The sequence below is a fragment of the Channa argus genome, chromosome 8 (genome assembly GCF_033026475.1).
Source record: "Channa argus isolate prfri chromosome 8, Channa argus male v1.0, whole genome shotgun sequence".
Lineage (NCBI taxonomy): Eukaryota > Metazoa > Chordata > Actinopteri > Anabantiformes > Channidae > Channa > Channa argus.
The window spans coordinates 7,611,458-7,637,980 of record NC_090204.1 but is presented as its reverse complement, the minus strand read 5'-3'; the positions used below and the strand labels follow the sequence as shown (position 1 = coordinate 7,637,980).

The window sequence follows — 26,523 nt, the reverse complement described above, 5'->3', positions numbered from 1 at the left end:
GAAAGCAGCTACAGTAGGCTGGATCTTTTGGGAGGAAACAAGATCAGTCTTCCAGTAACTCAAAAGCTCACTAATTAACTTGTGGAATCTTATTCTATTAATCCATGTGCAAAATGTGTAAAGAGTAACGAGTAGTATAGATCTTCTCGGGTACTTCTGAAGTGTATTTTTAGAAAATATCACAATTTTCCTTTAAATAGCTTGACAGTATTTTAGAGATTAAATCAGATATTAAACTGATATTTCTGTGCTGCACCCAAATCTTTGGAGCTGAATTACACTGTGACTTCACGCCATTCTGACCAGACCTGTACCCCGTCACAGTAATCTCACATTATGACAGGCTGAAAGGTTGGCCTTTATTCACCCCAAACAGCCACTATTCATCCTGACTCTCCTTTCTATTCACTAAATAGATCGAGTGGCCTCCTGTGCCACTGGAGGGCTCGTCCGTGTGTAAATGACCTCGATGCTCGATAGCGTAGTTCATAATCGCAGACCTTTCATCGGACAGGGGGAGGTCCTTCACATCAACGCCTCTCCTGCTGTGAGTCTCGCCACTATTATGATGAGGATGGGAATTATGTTGCGTGGGCCCTGATAGAGATGTTACTAAGACTTAACAATCAGTGCCACACACAAGACAAGATTAAAATTCCAGTTTATAATTTTACAAAGAGAAAGGCTTGGTAGCAAGTAAGCAATTGAGCCATGGCTCATGGGCCTCGTTACTGAAGTTTGCCTAACTCATCACAAACCAAGGCACTCAATTAATTTGCTTTGCTATATCCTAAAGACTGTTGTTCTGAGAAGGTGGCCTTGAATACGCTACTATTATTGACCTATGATTGAAAAGAGTGATATGATAAATCTGTCACAAATGTACCTATATCCAGTAGTAATAACAAACAAAACGAGCAGAATATTGACTTGAATACAATTACTGTTCCCTTTTTTTAACAGTAGGACTGCAACCCAACACATACAGCAACATCAAACAGTTAGAGTACAAAATGTTTTAAATATATTAAATGTTCATTAGCAACAACCGTGTCGTTGTTGAGAAAATGTTAGCAAGACTTAAAGTAATAATCTTTTACTAATTTGTACACATTAATGAAGTTGTGCCTTTGCAGTATCTGATGTAACTACAGCCATAACAATGCATTCAATGACTCAAATACTAATTACTTTGATTACTGAACTAATGACCAATAGTCATTGATATTGAATTCTATTCTACTACTGTAGCTGTGGTTTGTTGAATGGGAAAAGCATACTGACAGAGGCATGCACATACATACAAAGGAAATCATCTCAGGAAATCCAACTTGTTATCCCAGTAGTTAGCTTATTTCAGTTGTGCTCTTGACATAAGGACAGAACAGCACATTTTTCAAGGTTTTTTGATTCAGTAGAAAGTTTTACCTTATCTATACAGTTCAGGTGCAGGTCAGTGCCTCTTACCTAGTAGTGTGAGTATATCCCAAGCAACAGTAAATAAGTTAGATCCATTTCAGGGCTGTAGCAACCAATTTAGAAATACTGAGGCAAGTTCAAGTTTGTAAAATTTTGATACATTTTGAGACGTTGTGCATTTATTCCAAATTTTCTTATGTGAGTAAGTGAAGAAAGTAAGACCAACATTTCACATATAAAATGTACAAAAAAAACACAGGCTGCTTCTTTTTTTTTTTTTTTTACACGTTTTTACAGATTTCAGATGTGGAAGGTCAGAAATCAGTCAAATATGCGATTTTTTGTTTGATTGATGTGAAATAAATGTACAAATACAATAGCCTGACTCCAAAGAAAACCACCAGATAATACAGAAGACGGGACCTCTGTGTCCTCATTGGCAGCTACAGCCCTGACCTGTTGCTTTGTTTGTTTGTTTTAATAGTGATATATTTCTTTTTTAATTGATAAATATCAACTTTGCTGTCCGAGATGTGTCCCCACTTGCTGATCATCTAACTTAAGGTAGCAGTGAGCCATATTCTGTTTCCAAGTATTGCCGACCCTTTTCAGTCCTTTTACAGTCTCTCAAAGTCACCCAAATACAACTTTTGACACACCCAGATACTGTAGCCAGACAAATGTCTGAAGATAGCATTATTCTAATGTATTGGACCATATTACTGAACATCAATAGAAAAATAACTTAAAGGTACACATTATACTACCTCTACCAATGTTACAGACCTCAACAACTGTACGCTTATTTCTCAGGAGGGTGGAATAGTCAAAATAAAGATCACCATCACGGCTTAATCAAGACTAGTGTGAGAAGGCGGTTGAACCAGCCAGTTGCCAGTCAGAGTTCAGACGTGGACAGCTAGGAAGGGAGCATGGGCAGAAAATGAGTAGACGGGTGTCTTCGCCGAGCCTTGTGACCTCGCCTTGGCTTGCCGCGCCCATTAAGTGAAACAAACATTTGCCTGCCACCATGTTTCCAGCGGAGAGAGGCATATGTGTTGTAGCCATTCTCCTCGATTCGCTCCTTGAACTTGCAGCTGGGACTGTACTTCACCTGTGACCAGAGAGAGGAAGAGAAGGGAGACAAGAAATATTATAACAGATGAGAGAATAGCCAATGGCTGACTGGTATTTCTGCTTGCTTCCTAGAAGCACACAAAGGTTAATATCCATCTGCTATTGCAGTAAAATTTTCTCCAGGTGTTTGTAGTTGATGAGCTTTTATATTTTAAAAATGTAACTTAGGTTTCTCTTTTAGAGGGCACAGTGGAGAACTTCTGCATAAAATCAGCTTAAACCTCTCCCCTACAGTGTACATTATTACAGATAAGGTAGATGTGTTGTCAGAAACCTTGACTTCATTGACCTAGGGAAGGTAAATTGAATTTTACTTGTGCTGCTCAAAGCACACAAAAATCACGAATGACCCCAACAGCAATGTGCTTTTGTAGAAACAATGTTCCAATTATTCACAGACCTCACAGTAAAGTTTTTGTTGGGGCCGATCTCTGCAAGCTGATCAGTAACTAAAACTGATAACGATGAGGTCAGGAAATATCCTGAGTACATAGGATGCTATTATTGGAAAGCTATTTTGATTCCTATTCAGCTAAATTTAAAATTCACCATTGTGCTTAAGCAATAAAGTTTCATTTCTGATCTAATTTTTAAATCAAATTTTAAACATTGTTTATGGCCTATGGAGGCAACCCAGCAGTCAACAATCAGTAATGCCACATTTCCATGGGTAGTTGCCACTTGAAAGATACTGTACTGACAAGGGTCTGCATTCCCTTTTCCTGACCGTTTTCGTGTTGCCATAATGAGTCCCTCTCTGTGATAGCATCAGGATAGTACGAGGCTGGCGTGATTCACCTGTTTTTTGTTATTACTGGAGAATGTAGCAAAGCCTGGTCTTTAGATCTAATTGTGTCCTGTTTACTGCGTTAGCTAGTTATAAGCACTTGTCTTATCACTACTCACTTACTGATCGCGTGAGGCAGATTTCTCCTCTTTCAAAGATAAATGCACGAGCCAGACACTACACACTTTAGGTCTGATGTGTGGTTGGTTTTAACAAAGAAAGGTGATTACTTTTCAAAGCTTGCTGTGCAAAAAAAATTGGCAGATGGCACGCAAATCCTTTTAAAGAAGCCCAGCTGGCTCTTTGTTATTGCTAGCTTGGTTTCTTTTCTCACCTATATCTATTTTGACAGTGAAACAAGCCAACTGAAGCTGCAGGTATCATCAACCATGGCCCAGGTGTACAGCCATGATTGATAGTAAAATAATCCCCTTTTTCTGGACTTCCTCAGATTTCCTTTCACCTTAGCAGAATCAAATGTGTTTTGGTAATCTGAAAGGCCTATGCATATGCCCACTACCCTAATCCCAACCCTTCCATCTTGACCTCAAGAAAACAATTTTGCAAGTTTGCATACGCACCGATCCAAACAGCGTGCCTTTCTTGGACATAGCTAAGTACAGCCCGGTGCTGACAGATTTGATGGCAACAACTCCCACACTGACAGATCGGATTTCCATCAGGCCTGGAAAACAAAAGAGGGAACAAGAGCAGGGGTTAGAAACGTGTAGCATTGGTAGTGTCACCCTTAAAAGCTACTCTGTCATTACTCTGAGTATATACAACAACCAGTTAAAGTTTGACCATATAAGAAAAGGCATCTTTATGCAAACCCAGCTGTCTTGTACCACACAATGAACCTATGAAATTTTTGGAGCATACTTCTATACCCGACGTACACAGTGTCTGAGCCTGCACAGTGTCAGTCTGTCTTGCCACGTGCATCCATAAAAACTTCCTGACTCCAGATGTTACACTTCATCCTGATGATGCCCAGTTTTGTTTACTGAAGCACACAAAACCCGTCTGCTGGCCACTTAACCAGCCATTCTAACTCACTTCGACCCATGAAAAAGCTGGCAAGCTTGTGGGCTAATTGTTTCCTCTGGGCACTGATTACAAACAAGTCCCATGTGGCTCTCTTTTGATCTGGTTTTTGTCTGCTTACAATAATAAAGGCACTCACCGACTGTCATGGCTACGACAGGGAAATGTTTTGGATATGACCAAAAGGCCCCTGAATAGAAGCTAATTGCTAAAGATGAAACTCACTCTCTTTCTAATGTTTCTTTCTGGTTAAATTTGCCCACTTACATCTTCAAAAGCACCTTGATGTGGCCTACTATCAGATCATAGCACAGCATCTTCTTTTTACACCCGTGTGTTTTTACACCCAAGTTTACTCGGAGAGTGCTCAAAGGCATTTCGGCACAACACATCTTACACAGGGCAGTGACTTAGTTCCTGAACAGTTTTGCTGGTTAAAACCGTCCAGCAATGAAAAATAAATGTTCACATCAAGTGTTTGCAGGATCCACTCCCCCTACATTGCAGTTTATATATCTATTTATGTGTAGAAATCCAAATTTTGTTTGGAAAACTTACATACATGCATACAGACTTGACTTAATATGTTTTTGGGTTAAATAATTAGTTATTTTCTAATTTAAACTGGTTTATTCACATTTTTCCAAGTTGATCTTGTCACACAAGTCCTCCAAATGGACAGAAAAAATTCACTCTCTACATCCTCAGAAATGAGTAATACAATAGAAGCATCTTCTTACTGCTTATAATTTCCCTAAAAACTAACAAACCACTGTTGAAAAATAATTATGTTTTTTTATTTTACATCATTATGATTTGATTAGGTGTAGGCACAAAACCAACTTGGTGACTAATGAAGCTTCACATAAGTTTCAGCTACAGTTTCACACTCAACACAAACTATGGATTTTGTCCCCACTTAGTGACTTTATGTTCCAATCCCATTAAGATAGGATCTGTTTACAGCCAGCATGGACAGTAGCAACAATTACAGTAAGTGCAACAATTACAGTGACTACAAAGCATTCCACAAATACCGGCATGTGAGCATATTCTTTAAAATAATGTTCAAAAGCCATGATATTGCACAAATGACACCAAGGGTCAGGGTCATCTCATAAAATGCAAAATGCTCTCCTGTCTCAAAGAGCACCCTTAAATCATCCTAAAACAGTTAAACAAACCTCTACTGAGCACATTTCCTAAACACGTAACTATTCCCAACTTTCGTTCAGCTCTGAACATCTCAAAATGTGCTTACTAAGTGAGGTAATCTACTTTAGACTACAGACAAGAGATGCAAATAGGTAAAGAGAAGCAAAGATGAGGATGGAAGGAAGGAAGGATGAAGAAAGATGAGGAAGATGAGGTAAACAAACACAAACTCCCGTTGAGTGCCTTTCTTCTCTGACAGGAACAAGTAAATCAAGGCCCCTCTCTGCTTCTCACAGCTGCAGGGAAGGAGGAAACTCCTCAGTCGAGTCCATCCAGATACCAGCCCAGCTGCACCCCCATCATCCCTGCATTGCTTCTGGTCCTCAGAGGAAACATTAACAGTTTGATGGGAGCCTTCTCTTTACAAGCTGTGTTTACAAACAGCGGGTGTGCTGCGGTGGCACCTGAAGCGTGCAAGCGACTCATAAGCAATTATCGGAGGCCCGGCTGGTGACTGGAGAACTGCAAGGATTTATGGGGGATTAGTCCAGGCCAATGAAAACTACTGGTGCCTGAAAGTGGAGCCAGCAGTAATTGCTATTATTTGCTGCTTTGACTTCCAGGCACAGTCAGTGTGTTGGATGTTTGTCACATCTGAGACAAAGCAACAAGTGCAAACAATCACAATTCCTTTTTTAACATGTTGGATCTTAAACTGATTTCTTCAGGAAATACTGCAAGTATACTTAAATACTGCTGTGTTGGTTACTAAAGTAATAAACTAATAAACTAATACTACACAGGCGAGTTGATGTTTAATAATTTTCTTGTCTTGCTTATAGCATATTGTTATATGCTATAATTATATGCTTCCTTATAGCATAAATTCTGCCCTCTCTGCCCTCATGTTTCATAGGTCCCATATATGTTATTTCATTCATACATGCTGCTGTAGCACCTAGCCAACACAGAAAAGATCTGAGGACATGAAACAGGGATTTCACATTGTTTCGAAGAATCACTTGGGTTCTGGACGCTTGACCACACATCCATAAAGCCCAGTTAGATCCATATAGCTCACAGCCCACCCTTTGAAAATACACTCCATTGTGTTCAAAGCCTGAGAAATCAGAGTGGGGTATATCAAGCTATTAGAGGGGCTTCCTTTCTGCTGAAATACAAAGGTTAGTTTACTGGACGGAAGTTTAACCTCCAGAATTGAATAAATGTGTTTATTACTGATAGAGATGTATTGAAATGAAAATCTTTTTTTATTGCAATCTTCACAAATACCTAAATAACTATCTAGATTTTTTTCTAATCTCATTTAAAGCCAAACAAATATAGACTCTTGCCACTGTTTAAATTAAGAGATGTGTCATCTATCTAAATATTGTAGAATGTAGAATCTTTGATTTGCATGTGATCTGTGTTTTGTTATTGTGCAATTGATCCAGACACAGAAATAAAGGGATATGATAATTCCTTTAATAAAACAATTTTTATTAGGAGTGAAATAGGTGAATTTAGAATTTAGGTGAAATTAGAGAACACGAATTTAAGGATTTAAAAATAGGATCTTTTTTTATTCAGTAAATGTTTCAAATCTTTTCAACAATTAGAAAGAACAGAGAGAAACAATGAAGACAAATTAACTCTTTGTTCTTTGGTTGCTTTGGAAAATGAGGGTCACTTCTTCACCGCGTTCTGCTGAGCAAGTATCAGCTGGTGGTCCTATTGAGCTCAAGAAAAACGTACTTTTGGCTTCCCTCTTGCAATTGGCAAGATCTCTTAACCTTTGACATGTTTTGGCTGGGACTGTCAATAAGATCAAGCTGCCATTACAAGCAAATCCTGCACTATACATGTCTAGTCAACTGTGGACTTGCCATTTATTCCTTCTCTATGGGATTTTTAAAAGCATAGAAAAAGTCTTTTACCCAGTCTTTTTTTTTTACTCTTTCTTTTCTTTCAGTCCCCCATTTTTTGGACGTTAGCCCATCGTCAGATCATTCAAGCTTTTTCTGACCTTGAAAAAAAGGCAGAAAGGGAAGGGAGAGACACTCTCACGGGGCTCCCTTTTGTCAGACTCATAGTATGGGGGGAGGGAGCGAGTACAGGGTAAAGGTGCTGGTTATAATATGGGGGGAATTCGGTGGTGGGGGCAGGCACTTCCAATGGCTGTTACCCCCTATAAGTCTTTGTTACTCACCTGAGAGGTGAAGAGCTAGACAAGATCTTATTAATGACCAGGCATTTTGAATAGATCCCTACAAAGTGTGGCTAAATGGTTCCTTCCATCACAAATTTAAAGCAGAAAGGAGTAAAAGACTGAGCAATGAGAGAGTAGGAAAAAGAAATCTTTCTGCCCCTTTACTCCTGTCTTTTCCTTTTCCCAGGTCTTTAATTTCTGGGGTTGCCCCTTAAGCAACCCTCCATGGCTCAGTGCTTGACCAGAGCAGAGCCTGGGAATCTCAGAGTTCCTGCTGTGCTCCTGCTCTTGATTGACATACCTTTTCAATTATTTCACAGTTTGGTTGCTTTTTAAATGAAGAGGGCCCTGTTGTTTTTTTCTTTCTGCCCTCCTTTTCAAAACACAAGCTTTTCATGTCGGGTCTGGGCTGCCGGGCCTAATGGCTGCGACCAGCACCTTTGATCTGCCATGACCCCCTCAAAGGGTCTGGTACTGGACGAAGCAGCCGTCTGTGTGTATCGGCACAGACAAAGGCTGCATCACTCACTACTGCTTTAAACACCTTGAAGTATTACCATGAGAACAGGCACTCCAACAGAGGCCTTCACAGGTGGTATGATATGGAAACTTGGAGATTAACCCTTAAACTTACAGTAAAATACCAACCAATTAGAAGGTTCGCAAAATTACAGTTATAAGTTTGTGTATTTCAGGAACATGTTTTTGACTGGGAACCACATACTGTCATTCAAAATGCATTTCAATACATCTTTAATTTTAGAAGAATTCCAGAAAATGTTGGAAGTCTAACACATAACAGCCAAAGAGCATACTGCTTCTTAACAGCATCATTTGCATCTGACTTTGTTATTTTGTTGAACAGACTAACAATTTTTAATTCAGAACATTGCATGGAGCCTGACAGAGTTTGAATATTTACCTTCAGCCCTTTTTGTCAATTGTTCACACTAAAACTACCATCACATAGAGGTGGGAATAACCGAGTGTATGCACCTTTTTTCATGTTGACAAAAACATTCAAATAAACTGAAATCTTGCAGAAAATAAATGAGAAGGCAGTGGGATGCAGCCAGAAGGAAATTATGACTACACTGTTCTCCCCAGCTTTGAGTGTGACTGACGTGTAAACACTTTTGCCGACTAGGGCCGACGACGTGTCATACAACTTTGTTTGTTTGAAGAGTAGGGCAGCCTTGAAGTGCACTCAGGACAGGTGTCACTGACTCATAATGCATGTTTTATACTGTTTAACATAAACTTAGACCACATATTAAAGTACCACAAACAAAAAATTTCTGTTTTCATGTGATTTCTCAGATAATGTTCTAATTAAGGAACAGATAAAAAAACACTTTGACCCATTGTTACCTGTAGTCTGAAATGCAGCCAAAGAAATTCAATCATTGATTGCATGCTGCTGTTTCATTTAATATATTATAAAACATAATTGTGCCATTGATTTGGGGCATAGGCCATTTTTTATGCCCGGACAACAAAACTGTAGTTATTGACCTGAGCATTTAGTAACAAATCAAATCCTAGGCGAGAGGTGTGTCAGCATGAGAACTGCTGCTTCAGTTTCAGAGGCTGTGACAACACAATACTTCAAACTGGATTTTGTTTGAAAGATGTTTTGCAAAAAGTGGGAGTAATTTGGTGAAATATTTTAAAAAGCCTAGTTTACTTAATTTACTATGAACAACCTACACGCATTCCAGTATTACATTCCCAGTTTTGTGTGTGAAGGAAATAAAAATCCAAACACTTCATATTGATCGGTGGCTTTCAGATGAAGGAATGTGTAGTCAGATGGCTCATATACCAGAAGCCTGATATCTCTACTGTGTGACACATGATACTGGGTCAATGATGATCTCATTGCAATAATTGGCTAATATGAAAACTGATCTTGAATTTTCTGTGTAATATGACAGTGTTGCTTGGACAGAAAAAGATCATTTACAGAAAACATGGTATGCTTGACATATGGTGTGCAATTTGAACAATATTGTTTATTCCACTCCACTTTAATGAGATTTAAGCCATTTTTAAGAAATGTGTTTTTTTTTTTATTAATAGTTTAAGCATCAAACAACTCTGCTACAGCAACCGTTTTATAGATTAAGGCAGCTTTCTGTGTTTATGAAGTGAGAAAACTATTATTTTCCACATCCTTGTTGCCATGGAGGTCTACAAGACAGAAATTACATCATTTTCCCATGACTACGTCAGCATGCAGCCTAAAATTTATGACCCTGTGGACTTTATACTCACACTATAAATGCTAACAAATGTGTTAACACAAACTGTGTACACCCAATGGGACCACATCCACTGTTTGTCATATGTTTGCTCTAGCCTATAACTCTTACCAGAGGCTGAATTTCTTCTTTTACTTTATGAATCAAACTTTTGACCCTCGGGATAAATCTACCAGGCACACCAAGCCCATAATTAACAGTTAATGTGGAATTTATGTAATAATTCTTCTTCTCAGCTTCAGCAGGCAGCTGTTTTCCTTGGTAAAGCTCTAAAAAGCTGCTTAGTACCAACCAGCAGACAAGAAAGAAACGAGAGCCAAAAATGGAATTAGTGTTTAATAATGAGGAAAGTCAGCGCTTATGGAGAATGAATCTCCGATATTCTGGACATACTGCTCATGTTGCGCTGTAACTGCTGGATGTGTAAATGAGCAAGTGTTTGCCAATAGAGAACACCATGTTAACTGCTGCTAGTCACCATTGGACAAGCCACCTTGTGAGGAGTCCCCTGCCTTTCTGTTGGTGAAGTGGAGGCTCTTTAACAGGCCTTTCTGTTATGATTCTTGAAAGCTTCTTATTGTATTTACAAATATCGTTGGTTGCTAATGTGATTTCATTTTTACAGGTAGGGTCCTCCAACAACTAACACAGCAGGAAGTAAATTCACGTTCTTCATACAATAGGTTGATTAACTTGAAAGTTGATGTCAGTGCTTTGGTGAGAACTGCCCCCAAGTGGTCAAATAAATTAGTTATTGCAGGTTTAAGGTCGTCTGTGTTAACTTATTTGAACTATACTGCTTAAAATAACCAAGATAAATTGATACATTTCAGTCAGTTCAGTGGAAACTCCAATAACTTAAAATTTAGAAAGATGATCAAATTACTAATTCATCTGAGAGCTATGACATAATTCCCCTCAGGCTCAGTTTAGCTGGATTATGTACATACTCACACATACAGACACAGAGACACATACATATGAAAAACTAACACACACACAAACAGAAAATGCACAGCCTGGTCACATTGGTCATTTTTGCAAAAATCAGAGAACAAATTCCTATACCAACCACTCACCATGTTAGTCCAGGCAGCAAATTCAAACCAACATTCTGCGTAACTTGGCACCAAGATCTAATTCTGTTCCTTAAATGAGCTCAGAGTGTCTGGAAGTCTGAACAGTGTTTCTTTTGCCTAATTTGGCTTTGAAATCCTGTACAGTTAGGAATCCTTTAACTTAACTCATGTATGCTTTGATCTAACAAAATTTTACAAGTGCATAATTACAGCAAAGGAAATAAGAAACAGGAATCTTTTTGCACCTATTATGCCTATTTTCTTTCTTATACACTTGAACCTTCACAGATCTAAACATGCTGTCATTCTCTGTACACACTGCATGCATATGTGCTGTCATTTAAATAGGACAGTATACAATGTCCTTTATACTGTCAGGAAATTGAAAACAAAGAAACTGGCCTGTGTGACTGTGGGTGTTTTGGGTACAATCCACTTCATGACACTAAATTAAAACAAAAGGGAAATGCATATAAAGGTCAGAAATAAAGAAAAAATGACATTGTAGATATAGGTACCACACAGTCACCCAGTCTCCTCAGGTCTCTGTTGGAAAGAACATCCTCCTCACATCACCTGCTGCATAATGTTTTCCATCTTCATGATTGTCTCATCCACATGACATGGACGTGTGCTTTAGCAACATATTTTAATGCGTTTAACGTCAAGTCAAAAGATTTTCTGTACTTCTTGCAGTTCTGCAGTATTGGGTCACTTTCTTCCATTATTAAATTGGTTAATGTCATCCTTGTAAAAATACCTTTGCAAAAGTTACAAAAAATAATCTGGATGCAATTTAAAATGCACACTCATGTGTGCAGTCTGGTTTTCAGGCCACCCCCCTGCGTGCCAGACTTAGCCACTGAGGGAGGTGTAAAGCAGAGGCAATCTACTTCTCTAGAAGCCTAGGTCCAACTTTTTTGAGCCTGTGAACAACCCGCAGAGTGATGAACTGCTGAAAGCTGACTCCCACACTCTCTTGGCCCAAGCCCCGGCCACAAGGGGTGATATTCTCTCACACACAATCCAGAGGCTGGTCCTATTTCAGGACTCCCACTCGGCCCTGTTAACCCCACCTTTTCATACGATGCTGCTGGGAGAAGTACTCCAGGGATTAACCCAGCCAGGTCTTTCAAAGGCCATTAGAGCAAATTACAGGTATCCTGTTACCACTCACTTGGAACAGGCCAGGTGAGGGGTGCAGAGGCCAGGCAAGAGCACAGGGGTCAGCTCAGGACAAAAAGACCTGGCCACCCTGGGCCCCACTCTATCCAAGTGTCTCACTGGCTCCTCAAACTGGTAGGGCTGCAACTATGAATGGCTCACTTGATGGGACCTCAGAGACATTGTTTCAGCACCGTAACTTTAGCCTTTTTTTCTTTTCTACCCCCAAACCTTACTCTCTCCACCCTATTTTTCCCTACCTTTCAATTGATGCTGGCATGACTTTAACCGGATAAATGATGACACGATGAGTATAAAACATGAGCAAAATTAAGGGGTTGACTGTTTTGTGTTACCTATGGATCTTGTTTTCAAAATGTGACCCAAATGCTGCATACACCATCATGTCATATATGTGCTGCACTAAAAAAAAAAAAAAATCTCCCTTGGCTGAAAAATTAAATTTGAATTTCATTAACCTTTTCCACTCCAAATCTACATTTATATTGAAATGGCAACCACACAACTGTTAGTGTGTTCTCTGTCAATGTATCAGTATGCTGCAGGCATCATGAGACTGATGTTGCTGATAAAGTTGTGGAGATGGCCACAGGGAGTTCCGCATCCTGCCATTTTCTCAAGACTTCGCACTCGCTCGCACATAAACACATGTCTCTTGGCCACTTGTTTCAACCATACAGATACACACATGCCTCACCCTATCACAACTAGTGGATGACAATCTAGTGGAGGAGCTGCGGAAGTGTTTCATTAGCCAATTACCGTTGGAAGATAAAGCCTACGTTCCCACAGTCCACAGGACAGGGGGTCAAATGTGACCAATTACACTCTATTCCCTCACAGGGCAGATTAGTCTGTCTAATTTATCCCCAGACAGACCGACCCAATACTCCTGGATCACCCTCCACATCTGGATACATCTGTGCCTGTGTGTGGGGAAGAGACTGTGTTTACACATTTTTACTTTTCAAAAACAGTATTTATACTGTCAATAAAACAGCAATATTTACTGCAACGGCCACTAAATTTAAGTAAATGTCAACCAGATATAAGGTATCAAAGATGGAAGGACAGTATTTTAATTTATTCTACCACACACATGCACTTTCCCCATCAAACTGTAATTACTCCGTGCATGTCCTGTCAGCATGTACTCCATGGTAGTTATACCACTAAACACAAACATCCTTGGACATGTAAAGCTGTGATTGTATGTAATAGAACATCAATCAGTTCATTAAGGACCTCCAGGATGCAGCATGAGGGGAAAGACTCTCGGCTGATCAAAATTTACAAGCACGGAGGGGGCAAAGGTAACACTGGAGGGCGGCAGTAGTGAGTCTGAGGAATAGCAGAGGTGAAAGAGGTTAACGAAGCCCATGGTGTGGACCCTGCCTGCTCATCTGTGCTTGTGTGGTGCAGATGGGCCGTAATCCAAGAGACCAAGAGGCATTTTCTTTAATCAGGGAGAAGAGATTGGGGAGGGCAAACTGCTTCCAAATCATGCATCACATCCGTAACTACAAACAGTAAGTTATCAAAAGCTTCACAGATAGTTACGAGCAGATCTGCCCACTGAGAGCTCGGTGACTCATGGCTTCTGCAGTTTCCCGCACTTTAGTATCCTGGCGGTCAGCGTAGTGGGATCCACATTAGACTGAGATCATTCCCTTGAAATTACAGTATGCTGGTTCATTGGATCTGTGGCTGGTTTCAATTTATGGCTATCCCGAATAGACTCAGCCACCCAGTGCTTAAACAATTTAGCATCATTTGTGCAGACTGGCTGAATTCATAAAAATAATAATGATGCATTGTGGGGTGGCTGTAACTCAGGTGGTAAAGGCAGTCGTCCATGGACCAAATGATCAGTGGTTCGATGTCAGTGGTCCCGGCTATATGTTGAAGTGTCTCAGGGCAAGACACTGAGCGCCCAACAGCCCATTCCCATCTCCAGCTGTGCAGTGCCGGTCCAAACCCGGTAGAAATTGGGGAGGGTTTTGTCAGGAAGGGCATCCGTATAATAAATAGTATTTATATCAATAATCTTCTTCATTTTTTCCAATTGGTGCACAGTCAAACATTGATAAATCAAACAATTGTGGCTTGCGTAAGTAATAAGTAAATGGGCTTGTGTGCCCTCCACTTACCTCTAACTTGATCAAAACTAGTAAGAACTGCATATTGACAGCTGAGTAACTAAATAATTTAAGTGTCGCCACATCTTCTGCTTTGTGCAAAACTGACATGTTCACAGGAAAGAAATACTGTTTTAAGCTAGATTGGTTAGGCACTAGTCTGCCTCCTAGGGGATAATCTTAATCTAAACTTCTTAAGATTTACACAACAACCTGCGAATTTGAACAATAATGTTGCTGACACTGCCAGTATCTATGTTTACGTGTTAGTAAAAAGTATATCCCTGCCCTAAGATTCTACGATCACAAAACTGTTGGTGGGAGGACTTGCAAAGCTGTACATGTAAGAATCTTTCCAATCTCTGCTATCATCCAATATGATGAACACATCACCAGCCTCGCTCCTTAATTTGATTGACTGTGATGTGTATATCATCAGTAATGGTATGTTTTCTCATTAGTCTGGGGATTTTTTTCAGTCTTGGATTCCCCTTTATTTTTTGTGGACATAGTTCTGTGTAACAAAAAAAAAAAAAAACTTAAAAATAAATGTGATTTAGTTTGGAGAGTTTGCTCACGTGCAAGTGTCTGCACGTGTAGCTCAGGTGTGCAGCTAGGTTCCAGTGACTGAGCACCAGGACGGAATATTCTCTGTGGCCTGAGCTTACCCCATATTTACATTATTAAAATGAGACGGGCACATGTGGAGGTGACAGAAGGCACAAGATTGAAATCAGGGCCCTGTCAAAGCTGTCACTTGCTCCACTGGCCAAAGGGCACTGACCCCGATCCTATCCACTGCAGGGAAGGTCGAGGGGGAAATGGAAACAGCAGAAGAGTGTGAAATGATGATAGGTGGAGATGGCTGGATGGACAAAAAGAAAGGCAAAAGACAGTAAAAGATATATGTTTATATTTAACTTTATTTATGATGAGAGATAGTTTATGTTAAAGTAGCTTCTTCCTCAGCATAAATGTAGTAAAAACCTGGTGTTCACATTAAGTTAAACACAATATTTCTCTAGTCTGCTTCATAACAGACTGCACTATTTATCTTCTGAGTCATTTATAATGAGTGAAAGTGTTACTGTACATTTCTAGGGGAAATGCCATAATAAAATCTGTTTGCTGTTAAAAACACTCTCTAACAGTTGCTCAGCAAAAGTGAAGCTGTGTTCAGGATAAAGATTTCAGTTTTCATGCAGGCATAGTTAAACGTATTATGGTGTAGACAACACTGCCTCAGCCATATGCTTTGTGCCACCCTCTGTGTTCTAACAAGGAGCATGGCCTTCCAGTCGGGAAAAACACCCATGTGCACACGGCTTACACATGTCAGTATGCATGTAGACACGCACACATACGTGGACCTCAACTGAGCGCAAGGTAAGGTCTGGTTCACATTAACCATTAGGGAAAGGAAACACACATCTTTTTTAGCTTAGGGTTCACTTCGTGCTCCCCCAGTGGCACAAGTATAAACACAGGCACATGCATTCTAAATGTACAAACACATTAAAAAAACCCTGACACGATATTCACATCCTGTTCTTATTCATTTAAAGAAATGGACCCCGAGTGGGTGTGTGTAATCCAGCTCAGAGAAGACACTGTGATTTCAGCCTGTTGGCATGCACAAACCTGCACTGGAGTCGCTGTTTTCAGCCCTCCACATTTGCATTCATTATCCTACTCCAACTTTCAGGAAATGCTGTTGCAATGCAGTCTTTCCATCTAGATAGTGACCTATCTGCTTCAGTTTGTAGGACTTCACAAGTCTATTATGAAATTCATTTTTTTGTATCTTACTGTCCATCCAAACACAAGACAAATAAATTATATAACTGTAAATATTTTTTTTATGTTGTCATGTCATAATTAAACATTTTCAGTTTACAGCCAAATCCAGCGTAGGTATACCCTGTTTTTACACAGTTTCCAGTCCATATGGTCTGCATTTCTATGTTTTAAACCATGAACTAAGTCATAAAGAGCTTTATTCAAATCAGTGGATTTTAACGTAAACCATGTGTGCATCTTGCTTGCTGTACAGATCAGTGCATTCAGTTATTTATTAATATTCATTTCAATTTTGTATTGATGCACATCAAAACAATGCAAATTTTAAAATTGTTGTTAGAACAAAACAAATCATTTTCTTTAATACAGTCTTAAAGCCTGAAGCCATAGCTTATTTCACTCCCTTGTAGTTATACAAAAAAATTATAACCATTGTATTTTTTAAAATAGTTGTACTCATCATTATTTCTTTTTTTTTTACTATGGGTTTCAAACATTATTTAGTGTGCTGCATATTTTTAAGTTCTACTATTCCACAAATTCACCCTTATAACTTATAACTCTAGTACAGTGTTCTTACTATTATTTATTAATATTAGTATTTTATTTTACATTTGTTCTTTGGTTCTGTAAATACACATTTCTCTAAAGTTGTGTTGACTTTTTTAAACAACCTTTGGATACTTTCGATCCTTTGGATTAGTTTGTGTTCGTTCCAATTGAAGATTCTGATTCTCAGTGTGATGCAGGACAACATCCCCTCTGAGGTGTCTACGTAGGTGTTTCTAATATACCGTATTACACCTAACTATGCACTAGATTTTTTTCTGATTTGATTGTCTGACAGCACGTTAATATTTAGCCACACAGACTGACAGACAGGCTGTGGTTCCTCTAATTATATGTGTGGGTTTTTGTGGTTGAGTAAGAATGAGATTAAAGTCTATTGAGACTCCAGGGAGCTCCTGTGCTTATGACATAAGCAGAGAGCTTTATCTAAGAGGAAGACAGAATTGCCTGCTTTTACTGCCTTTTATTTTTTCCTTTTTGATCTGGACCAAATCCCACAGGAAGGGAGATCTGTCTTGAGGGCAACAGGTGCATAACATTCCTGCTATTATTGATTCTTAGTCCCAGGGTCCTTGTGGTTTGATGTTAAATTTGAACGCCTTAAAACTTTTTTAGGTATATTCAGTGAGCTGTAGATGTATTCAGGAATGCCAAGTTATTTCTTTTTCCCTCATCTACAGTAGGGTCTCTCTCAGCTTCTCCATTCCAGTGGCCAGTGGTTTAACACCTTCCAAGACATCATCTCTGGCTCAGTTTGAGCAGTGAGGTGAGAGGCATTTTGGGGTCGAAACAAAACCATTAATCTGTTGGTTTCTCTGATGTTTGAGCAAGAGCTACTTCCCCTGACTCGATGAGCTATTTACATCAGTGTGTGTGTGTGTGTGTGTGTGTGTGTGTGTGTGTGTGTGTGTGTGTAAGGGGTCTAAAATGTTAGTGGTAGTGGCTCCTTGGTGAGTATTTCAGTACTAAATACTTAATACTTATTTCATATGCACAATACACAGCTACCAAAAACAGTTTCTGTTCTTGTCTAAGAAAAGACCAAACTATTCACTCTCAGTTTAAAAATGTTTGGCTTGACTGTGACCACATTCAATATTGCTTTCCCCCACTGAAATGAATTAGCTCATTATAATGATGTATATGGCACCTAGATCCCCAAACGAGAAGCTTTTGGAAAATATAAGAGCAAGTACAATGAATATTTTTCTGGCCCAGATAATATTTAAATAGATGACAGATGATATTATTTAAAAAAATTTTAAATGATAAATTTTAAAGTTAACATATTTTAACCTTTTAAATGGCATTAAGGTTCAAGAAGCTGGGTACTGGCACTGTAAAGTGTTCTCCTTTGTGCTTTCTTTACACCCAGGATGTCCAAAGCTGTGAGATGATACAAAGGAATTGGCTGCTGTTGCCAAAATCAAACTCTATAAACCTGCTGATGAACCCAGTTAAACCCAAAGAGCAGCCAGGACCAGGCTGTTAAAGGTTGTTAGCTACTAATTGCTACATTGCGAGAGCCCATTCATGATATCAAACCCTGGTGGCAGAAACCAGGGATGCTAATTAGGGTGACACTGACACTCTTGTCCTGCAATGTTCCCAGCACAGTGATAGTGTGTATGGTTGAGAACGAGGCCTAACAGGTTTGTTGAACATACAGTCATGTGCTAGTGATGCATTATCAAACTTTAATACCAGGAAAAGCTGGCAAAATGTTGATTTTCTTTTGTCTCCCACAGATCCTACACTGTTATTTCGGGGATAATAAATGCATGATTCGTGGGATTATACCCTCCTGTTGGCATCTATAATGTCCACGAATCCCCTCTCAGTTGAGACGACCCAGAGGAAACCTTACATAATGCCTAATGAGCAACGGGAAACGCTCCAGCACTCACTCCTCTAGCCTTTAATTTCCACCTCAATACTGAGCATAGCACACCCCAGCCCTTCTACTAGCCTCATTAACATGTGCATGTGCAGTTCAAAACACCAAAGCAATTTCTTCAGCCAGGTGCTTCCCTCCTTAGCCCCTCCAGCCCCAGTAGTGTTGATCCAGTCACACGTTTCGGTCTGAGCGCTACCAGAATTAATGGTGAGTCATGGTGAGGACTTGGAAGGGCTGGGGCAGACAAACTTTCTTGAACCTTTAAAATAGCAGAATGAACCGAGCAGAATAGACATTTTGTAACTGTCATTTTGGCATGTCAATTCTATTGTCCCCAATCAGCCTACATGACACATTACACATGAAATGTGAGCTGATGAGAAAAGAAAACATCCAGTGGGAAAGTTGCTTTGTTTTGCACACCCAATATTATTAATGCTAAAAACAAATGTCTACATAAATGTCCTATATTTTGAGGTTAGTATAGTGTTTACCAAGTGGAAAAAACAAATTGCACAACACAAACTAGTTTACAGCCTGTATCTGTCAGCTATACCTGCTGTGTAGCTAATAAAATGGCATATTCCCCTGGTAACATATCAGCCATTTAAAACAAAAAGCTAAATAAAAAAAGGAAATAGGGTTCTTACAATGCATCTGATATGACGCTTGATTAAAAGCTGTATAACATTTGTTATTTCAAAAAACTGAAAAATAGTTCACTAAAAATATCAAAAATAGTTCACTAAATTTCCAAACAGTTATAGTAAGCTTAGCATGATCCCCCCTCCTCTAAACTTAGTGCATAATTGACAAGTAAAATTACAAATTTAAACATAAAATGCCGGTAATTATTTAGCTGGAAGCCCGAAATGAGTTTCTTTTGGAAATTATGTTACCGTTTGTTATGCTAGAGTGACTTTCAGAACAGTTCAGTTCAGTCAGAACTGTTTATTATTTTTGGTTAGAATGATCTACAAATGTTTCTCAGCAGCAGTTTTTTTTTTTTTTACATTTCTAAAGTCTTTACTAGCTAAGACATCTTTTTTTCATTTTAAATAATTTTTTGTAAAGTCACTTATTTATAATCTACCATTTAGATCTTGACTCTTGAATTATAATGGGATCGATGTTTTGTTGTTGCTTTTTGTTGCTCTGTTCTTTTCTCTCTCCCCTTTCCACTCACCCCAACCGGTCGAGGCAGATGGCCGTCCACCCTGAGCCTGGTTCTGCTGGAGGTTTCTTCCGTTAAAGGGAGTTTTTCCTCTCCACTGTTGCCTATGGCTTGCTCCAGGGGAAATTGTTGGGTTCTCTTTATATATCTTTATAATCTTGACTTTATTCTGTAAAGTGCCCTGAGATGACTTTGTTGTGAATTGGCGCTATATAAATAAAGTTGAGTTGAATTGAATCATGACTTGTGTGAGCATCCCACTTATGATATTTACATAAAACTGTAAATCTGTTGGGTTTCTTTAATTCTGATAACAACAAGAGAACCACCCTAAATAAGGAATAAAAGAACTAATTCATTAATTAATTACATATGAAAAAGGTTAAAGAAAAAAAAAATTCCTCTGGTCCACCACTGGTCAACATTATCTACATTTCACTATGTGCAGATTAAACATCAAAACTTTTTGGAAGATTAAGTCATCTGCAGAACTTGTCCTGTCTTTTCCTATTTACAGATTTAAACCAGCCTCTCCTTTGTGAGTGACAGTTTCCCCTGTCCACAAAAAGTCTGAATAATTTCCACAAAATATTTCAGCGGGATGGAAGATTTTCTTCCCCTGGGCCCAATCCAATTTAAATACATACATCAAACAGCAAGATGATGTACACCAAGAGAAATGTTATAAACACAACACACCCTGGCTGTAAGGGTCGAGTCAGAATGGAGCTAGTCTGGGCTGCATTGACTTCTGCAATCACAGCGGAGTGGTGAGGTGACCTTATTTCCTACAAGTGAATGGGCTGTCATTACCTAGAGGCTGAAAAAATGTTTGATGCCTCCAGCCATACACACCCAACATTTAACAGTCAATCCATTAAAGAATGAGAGATAAAGTGTATACTGAGTGTTCTGTCAAAAATAAAAAGACTTTTAAAAATAAATAGAATGAAGGGAATATATAGAAACAGCATTTGCCACATATGCAATAATTGAATTTAACTGAACTGACTCTACTTTACGTGGAGCATTTATTCTCTTCACTACTCCGCTGTTGATTTGTTTGAGTTGCAATTGATCATGAAGCGTTTGTTGGGTGAACTCACACAGCTGTTGTGCTGTAGCACTGTCTAATTAGCGGTCTGCGACCAATGACCCAAGACAGGATATGATCGTACCTAGCTCTGGAGCTTTTGTAAACATTTGAGCATGTTTTTCCCCTCAATCATTTTCTGCCTTCCCATAGGTCAAAAGAAAAAGATTTTGAGGCCCTATACTTTAGTCCCTCAATGTACTGTACTTTTTCTATTTTTGGGGCTATTTCAAGAATTTATCTTTAGTAGCATCACTGACCAAGTGGTTTGTAAATACAGGTGGATCTATATTTAGAGCGTGTGGTTTCACAAGCTGTAGTCAGATCATATTCACATCATTTATCAGGTCTGATATCTATCTCTCCAGTTTGGTTAACAAATGTTTTATTGTAAATGTCCAGTGAGCTTACATATTGTTTGATTGTGAACACACAAACTTTAGGAATGATAACTAAAACATTTGCGTATGTGTGTGTGTGTGTGAGTGTGTGTGTGTGCGTGTGTGTATATATGGTTTGCGTTGAACAAAGCAACAAACCAAAGACATTTTCCCAAGACTGGTACATATGTTACTGATGCTCATTTATTCTTTCCTCTCTGTTGCCATAGAAAGGTTTTGATGTCCTCAGTCTGCAAAAAAGGATTATTCATTGTCTTGTGCATATTGTTTCATGTAATAGTTCGTGAACTGAAAGGCAATAAAATAAAGAAAACTGATAAAATAAAAATACATTGTTTTTCCACGTGGGTTTTATGTGTTTCTCTGTCACTCTATTAGCCTGTCTCATCCTTTCAACCCTCCATCCCTGTAAATCCCCCTTTCGCCTCTTCTCTCTCAGCTGTTCCATGCCCCTGTTCCACTGGGATTGATACAATATTTTCCGACCTCAATTAGCAGAGAGCCTGTTGACTAATCCTAACTGTTTTTGCACCTGAGAGCGAGCTGGAAAAACTGAGTGGGGTGGATGTGAGGGCAGGAGCCTGGGTGTAGGAGGCAGAGCTGTCAGGGCAATAAAGCTGTGTTGACAAGAGTGTAAGGGCAAGTCAGAGGACAGAAGAGGGGTCGGCCACATAGCTGAGGAGCATTTAGTGGAAGCTGTATTCAGTCTGACGACACTTAGCATAACAGCACTTTCAGCTGTGGTGGTGGGCAGAATTAAACTGTATATCTTGGGGCGACAGTGGCTCAGTAGGTAGGGTAGCCGCTTATCGAACACAGGGTCGGAGGTTCCCCATCCCCATCCCCAGCCTTGCATTGCTGGTCCCAAGCCCGGTAGAAATTGGGGAGGGTTGCATCAGGAAGGGCATCTGGCATAAAACAAACTGTGCCAAATCAGCATGCGGACAAATGATCCAGTGTGGCAACCCTGAACTCACGGGATAAGCCAGGAAGGGACAAAAAAATCTTGGACAAGCAAGATACAGACAAACACTGTCTCCACTATTATGAGTCAGAATTAATGTGTTTTTACATGCACTGCAAGTCTTCAAGCATGTCTGCATGTTCTTAAAATATTTTATATCTGAAAATATATAATATCTGTCTCTGTCTCTTTGTCACTGCCTTACCCAGTAAATATGTAAAACATCCTGCTTGTCCTGTTACTCTAATCTATCGCATTACAACTGTTTCAGTATCAGGAAATTCTTTAAGTCTCACTTGAAAGCCTCCTTATTTGATTGTCATAGCCGTAAGATGGCCATAAACCAGATATATGCCATCCGGAGGCGTAACCACGTAACCACAAAGTCCTTTTTTTTAAATTTCAGGCAAAACCTACATAACCTCTGTCTTGGCACTGTGCAAAGTTCAGGGTGCAGGTACACACCCTCATGCTGTGTGTCAGAAAGAATCGTTCTTTTCCATCAAAGGAAATGAGAGGCTGATGCTAAAGTGCATGAGGACATTGCATTTAGGGGACTGCACTTTCTCCTAGAGAGTTACTGCAACCACCTAGGCATCAATGGGACGGCACGGCAAGAAAGGCAATATTTCACAGTCCTCAGAAGTTAATTTAGTTGCTCTCAAAGCACTTTCAATTTAATTTTCAATTTAATCTACCTCATGTTGTTAGAATTGCAAGTCTCCCAGTGACCAAATAGCCTTATATTTAGCCTCATAATATTTTATTATAGTATCTGATATAGATACATAACATAACAATAATAACATAATACATAACAACATAATAATTAACAGAATAAGGTCCCAACTTGGTCAAGCCTACAGTTCCCAATGTAAGACAGTTATAATTTATATCAATTTGAACTTCTACCAGCATGTGTGGTTTTAAAAGATTCTGCAGGTGACTAATCCCGACAGAGTAACAAATGTCATCTATTCTGAAACTTTCCGCTTTTTGAAACAGAGGCAACAGACTGAGTGGACTGTTAGCTGGAGGCACCATCTGCTCCTACCCCCAGTAGCTGTATGGAAAAACTCTGACTCACGCTCTTGTATAAAAGACATTAACGGCCAAATACATTAATATTACCGTCAAAGGTATAAACCTCGCTAAAAGCTATCCAGTCAGTCAGTCTGCCATTGACTAATGGAGAAAGGGTCAGATCATGACCAGAGTTGGCTCATCTGACCTGGTCAAGGTCTGAAAGACGCCCATTGATGGATACACTAAAGAGGCACTGCTGCTCTGAGTAACCTCTTCTCAGGTGTCGCTGAACCACAGATAGACTACAGGCTTACCAACAGAATAACCTGGGTCTATCTGGATCTGCACTGCTGCATAATGAACACAGAGAGTTGGCACACTGTGAAGTGTTATCCCGTCTGAGCAGGTGCCAAGAGGTGCAATGTTGGGTTCAAGGGAGAGCCATCTCTTTATCAGATTCATTCATGTATCGTGTTCAGTAAAGACAGTTCAAATACTAATGCATGTTGCATTTACCAGCTCAATCACTGCTTTAGATTAACATTACCTAAACAGCAGCAGTCACACAAGTGTCTAAAATGAATAAACTACACATTAACATATGTCTTTGCATAAGTTGTTTTTGTTGCTGTTTACACCTGCAATTGATGCACACTCATCACAGCTTTGGCAAGTTAATCCCAGGTGAAACTAAAGCTTTTTTTCCCAAACCATTTGCATAGGTTACTGATGCCCAATGTCTTTCCTCAATTCAGCTTTCTGGTAAACTCCGTGCCAATTGTCCCACGAGGAGTCTAAATTCACACTAGGGTATCCTTCCTACCTAGCAAAACATTTCTCATGCGCCAAACACAACACAAATAGTTCAGCAGTGATATAACCATAGAATATGCCTATGAACTGCTATAAAAGTGAACAGATAAGCAAGCCCAGCCATAACAATAAAAGTTGCTGCTCTCTGACACTTAACACACATTCGAGAAACTATTCTTAGATATACTCTGGCTCTGCCAGCTACTTACTGTCTGCGTAGTTTTTCCGTCGCGTACCGTCCACCTTCCCTGTTTTGTCAATGCACAGGAAGAACTTGTTTGCAGAGTAAAGTCGCCGTAATCTGACGTCGCCCTCTAAGTGATTGTAACTGCGTGTGTGCCTTTCCAGTGTCCACGAACAGTTGATGCCACTTGCCAGTACCTGAAGAGGTTCATGCCCTACCCCAGGAGGACAAGCCCCTGTGGCAGTGCCAGCAGTGGCCAGGAGCAGGGTGAAGCATGCCAGGCAAAGGGAGGCTGCATTGGGCAGGGGGAGAGTTCGCCCGGCAGAGGCTGTAGTAGTGGTGGTGCCAAGGGCAGGTTCAGGAAAGAGATCAATTACGGACGGCGTCCATCTGCACATGGTGGGTCAGACTCCCAAGGTGCACCTTCTACAAGCTGTAGGCATGCTGATTATTGGGAGATGTCCCAGTTGAGGGATAACAAGAGGGTGGGAGTCCTGAGAAGTGACGGGAGGGAAATGTCAATCACAGGAGATCCACTGGATTCCCCACTAGACTTTGGGCTGCCAGCAGGCCTTCCTAAAACAATGAGCTTTTTCCAGCAGTCATCTTCAGGGTTGATTTTTATTCTTCTTGTCCAGTCCCCTCATAAAGGGTTATATATTTTATTGAATCCAACTTTAAAAGTTCTTCTTTATCGTTGCTCCTTATCTCTCAGTTTATCCTCCTCTTTGGACTGAAGTCTTCATTCTCTGTCCACAGACAAAGTCCTGGGGTATAAAAGGATGTGCATGTGTGTGTGTTGGTATGTGTTTGTCTGCGTGAGTGTATATGGATATATGTGTTTCTGTGAGTGTGTGTTTAAGTATGTGTGTGTCCACCTTGCGATGCTCTGCTCTTTCCAGCTGGATACGAACAAGGTGCCTGTCTGAGCTGCTGACCCGTGGCTGAGAGTGAGTTGAATGAGAGTTGGTGGCTGTCTGTGCATGTGTATTTGTGTGTATATATGAGTGAGTGTGTGATAGTGAGAGAAAGAGAGAGGGAGAGAGAACGAGTGGGAGTGAGCAAGTGAGTGAGTATGGGAGGGAGAGAACCAGTGTGTGTGAGTGTGTGTGAGTGTGGCAGTGAGAGTTTGTCTCTATGTGTCAGAGTGAGCGGCAGTCAGCGTGTGTGTGTCAGCTCACACGGGGCAGTGGAGCAGCAAGCTAATGGCCTCAAGCTCTGCAGTGTGCAGTCAGTCAGTCAGTCAGTCCTGTCTTCGTTGTAGGCACCGGTTGAGTTGTCCTGCATTTTATCCTGGTCAGGGCAGGCATCTAGGGGTTTGAAAGAAGAAAGGGGTGGGGGTGGGGAGGGACCACCACATTCATTCATAACCATTTCAAACAAATGAGAAAGTCTTCACCAAACACCATCTCCTTTCTATTTTCTCTTAGAAAAGTTTATTCTCATAGAAAAAAGTAATTTGCTTTACACCTGAGGATTTTGTTATTGTCTTTTCACAGCTAAGGACACCTGGAAAGACGTATGTGCCCTCAGTTGTCTCTCTTGTGATGTGAATAGTTAAGTATTTTGTAACGTTCAAATTATCTACTTTAGCAAAGAGACCATTTTTTAACCCTCACGCTTTTTTTCTTTCTTTTTCTTTTTTCTAATTTGCCCCACATGGGGCAAATTAGGAGACCCTTTTTTATGGCTGCTGGTTTGAATCACCAAGCAGTCAGAAACCCAGAGCAGGTTGCAGGAGTGTCAGTGGAGTTAGTCCAGATAAGAGACTTTCTGAGAGACTTTCTGATCACCTGTGTTAATATTTCTCTGGAGCACCCTCTCTGATCTTTGCCATTTAATTTGGGAGAACAGGACGGAAATGAAAAACACCTTTTTTGTGACTGGACACACTCTTGTCTGTTTTTTACAAGTTGTGTTATGAACTTGATTAGGGCACAGCAATAAAGCTCCACCCAAGTGGTCCAGTTAACCGTGATGGCTATTTATTTTGTGCATTTAGCGATATAGTTATAGTTATCAGCTATCTTGGCTCTGTTCACTAATTTATACTCTACATCTCATTTGTTTAGTCTCTAAAAAAACAACAATTAGTCTAGTCTAGATAATCAGTGAGTTTATCACATAACCCTCTGTTTTTATCATCTCATTTAATGAGATCAGACATAGGCAGACTTA

At 39.9% G+C, this 26,523-nt stretch overlaps 1 protein-coding gene across 1 annotated transcript; it reads right to left on the bottom strand.

Annotated features, from left to right (window-relative positions):
- Nucleotides 1–644: 644 nt before the first annotated feature.
- fgf22 (fibroblast growth factor 22) lies at nucleotides 645–25,604 on the bottom strand. The gene is made up of 3 exons (XM_067514391.1): nucleotides 24,371–25,604; nucleotides 3,925–4,028; nucleotides 645–2,533 (listed from the first exon to the last, which is right to left on the bottom strand). The coding sequence occupies exons 1-3, from the start codon at nucleotides 24,741–24,743 to the stop codon at nucleotides 2,339–2,341; spliced, it is 672 nt and encodes a 223-aa protein (XP_067370492.1). The 5' UTR covers nucleotides 24,744–25,604; the 3' UTR covers nucleotides 645–2,338.
- Between the last annotated feature and the right edge of the window lie 919 nt (nucleotides 25,605–26,523).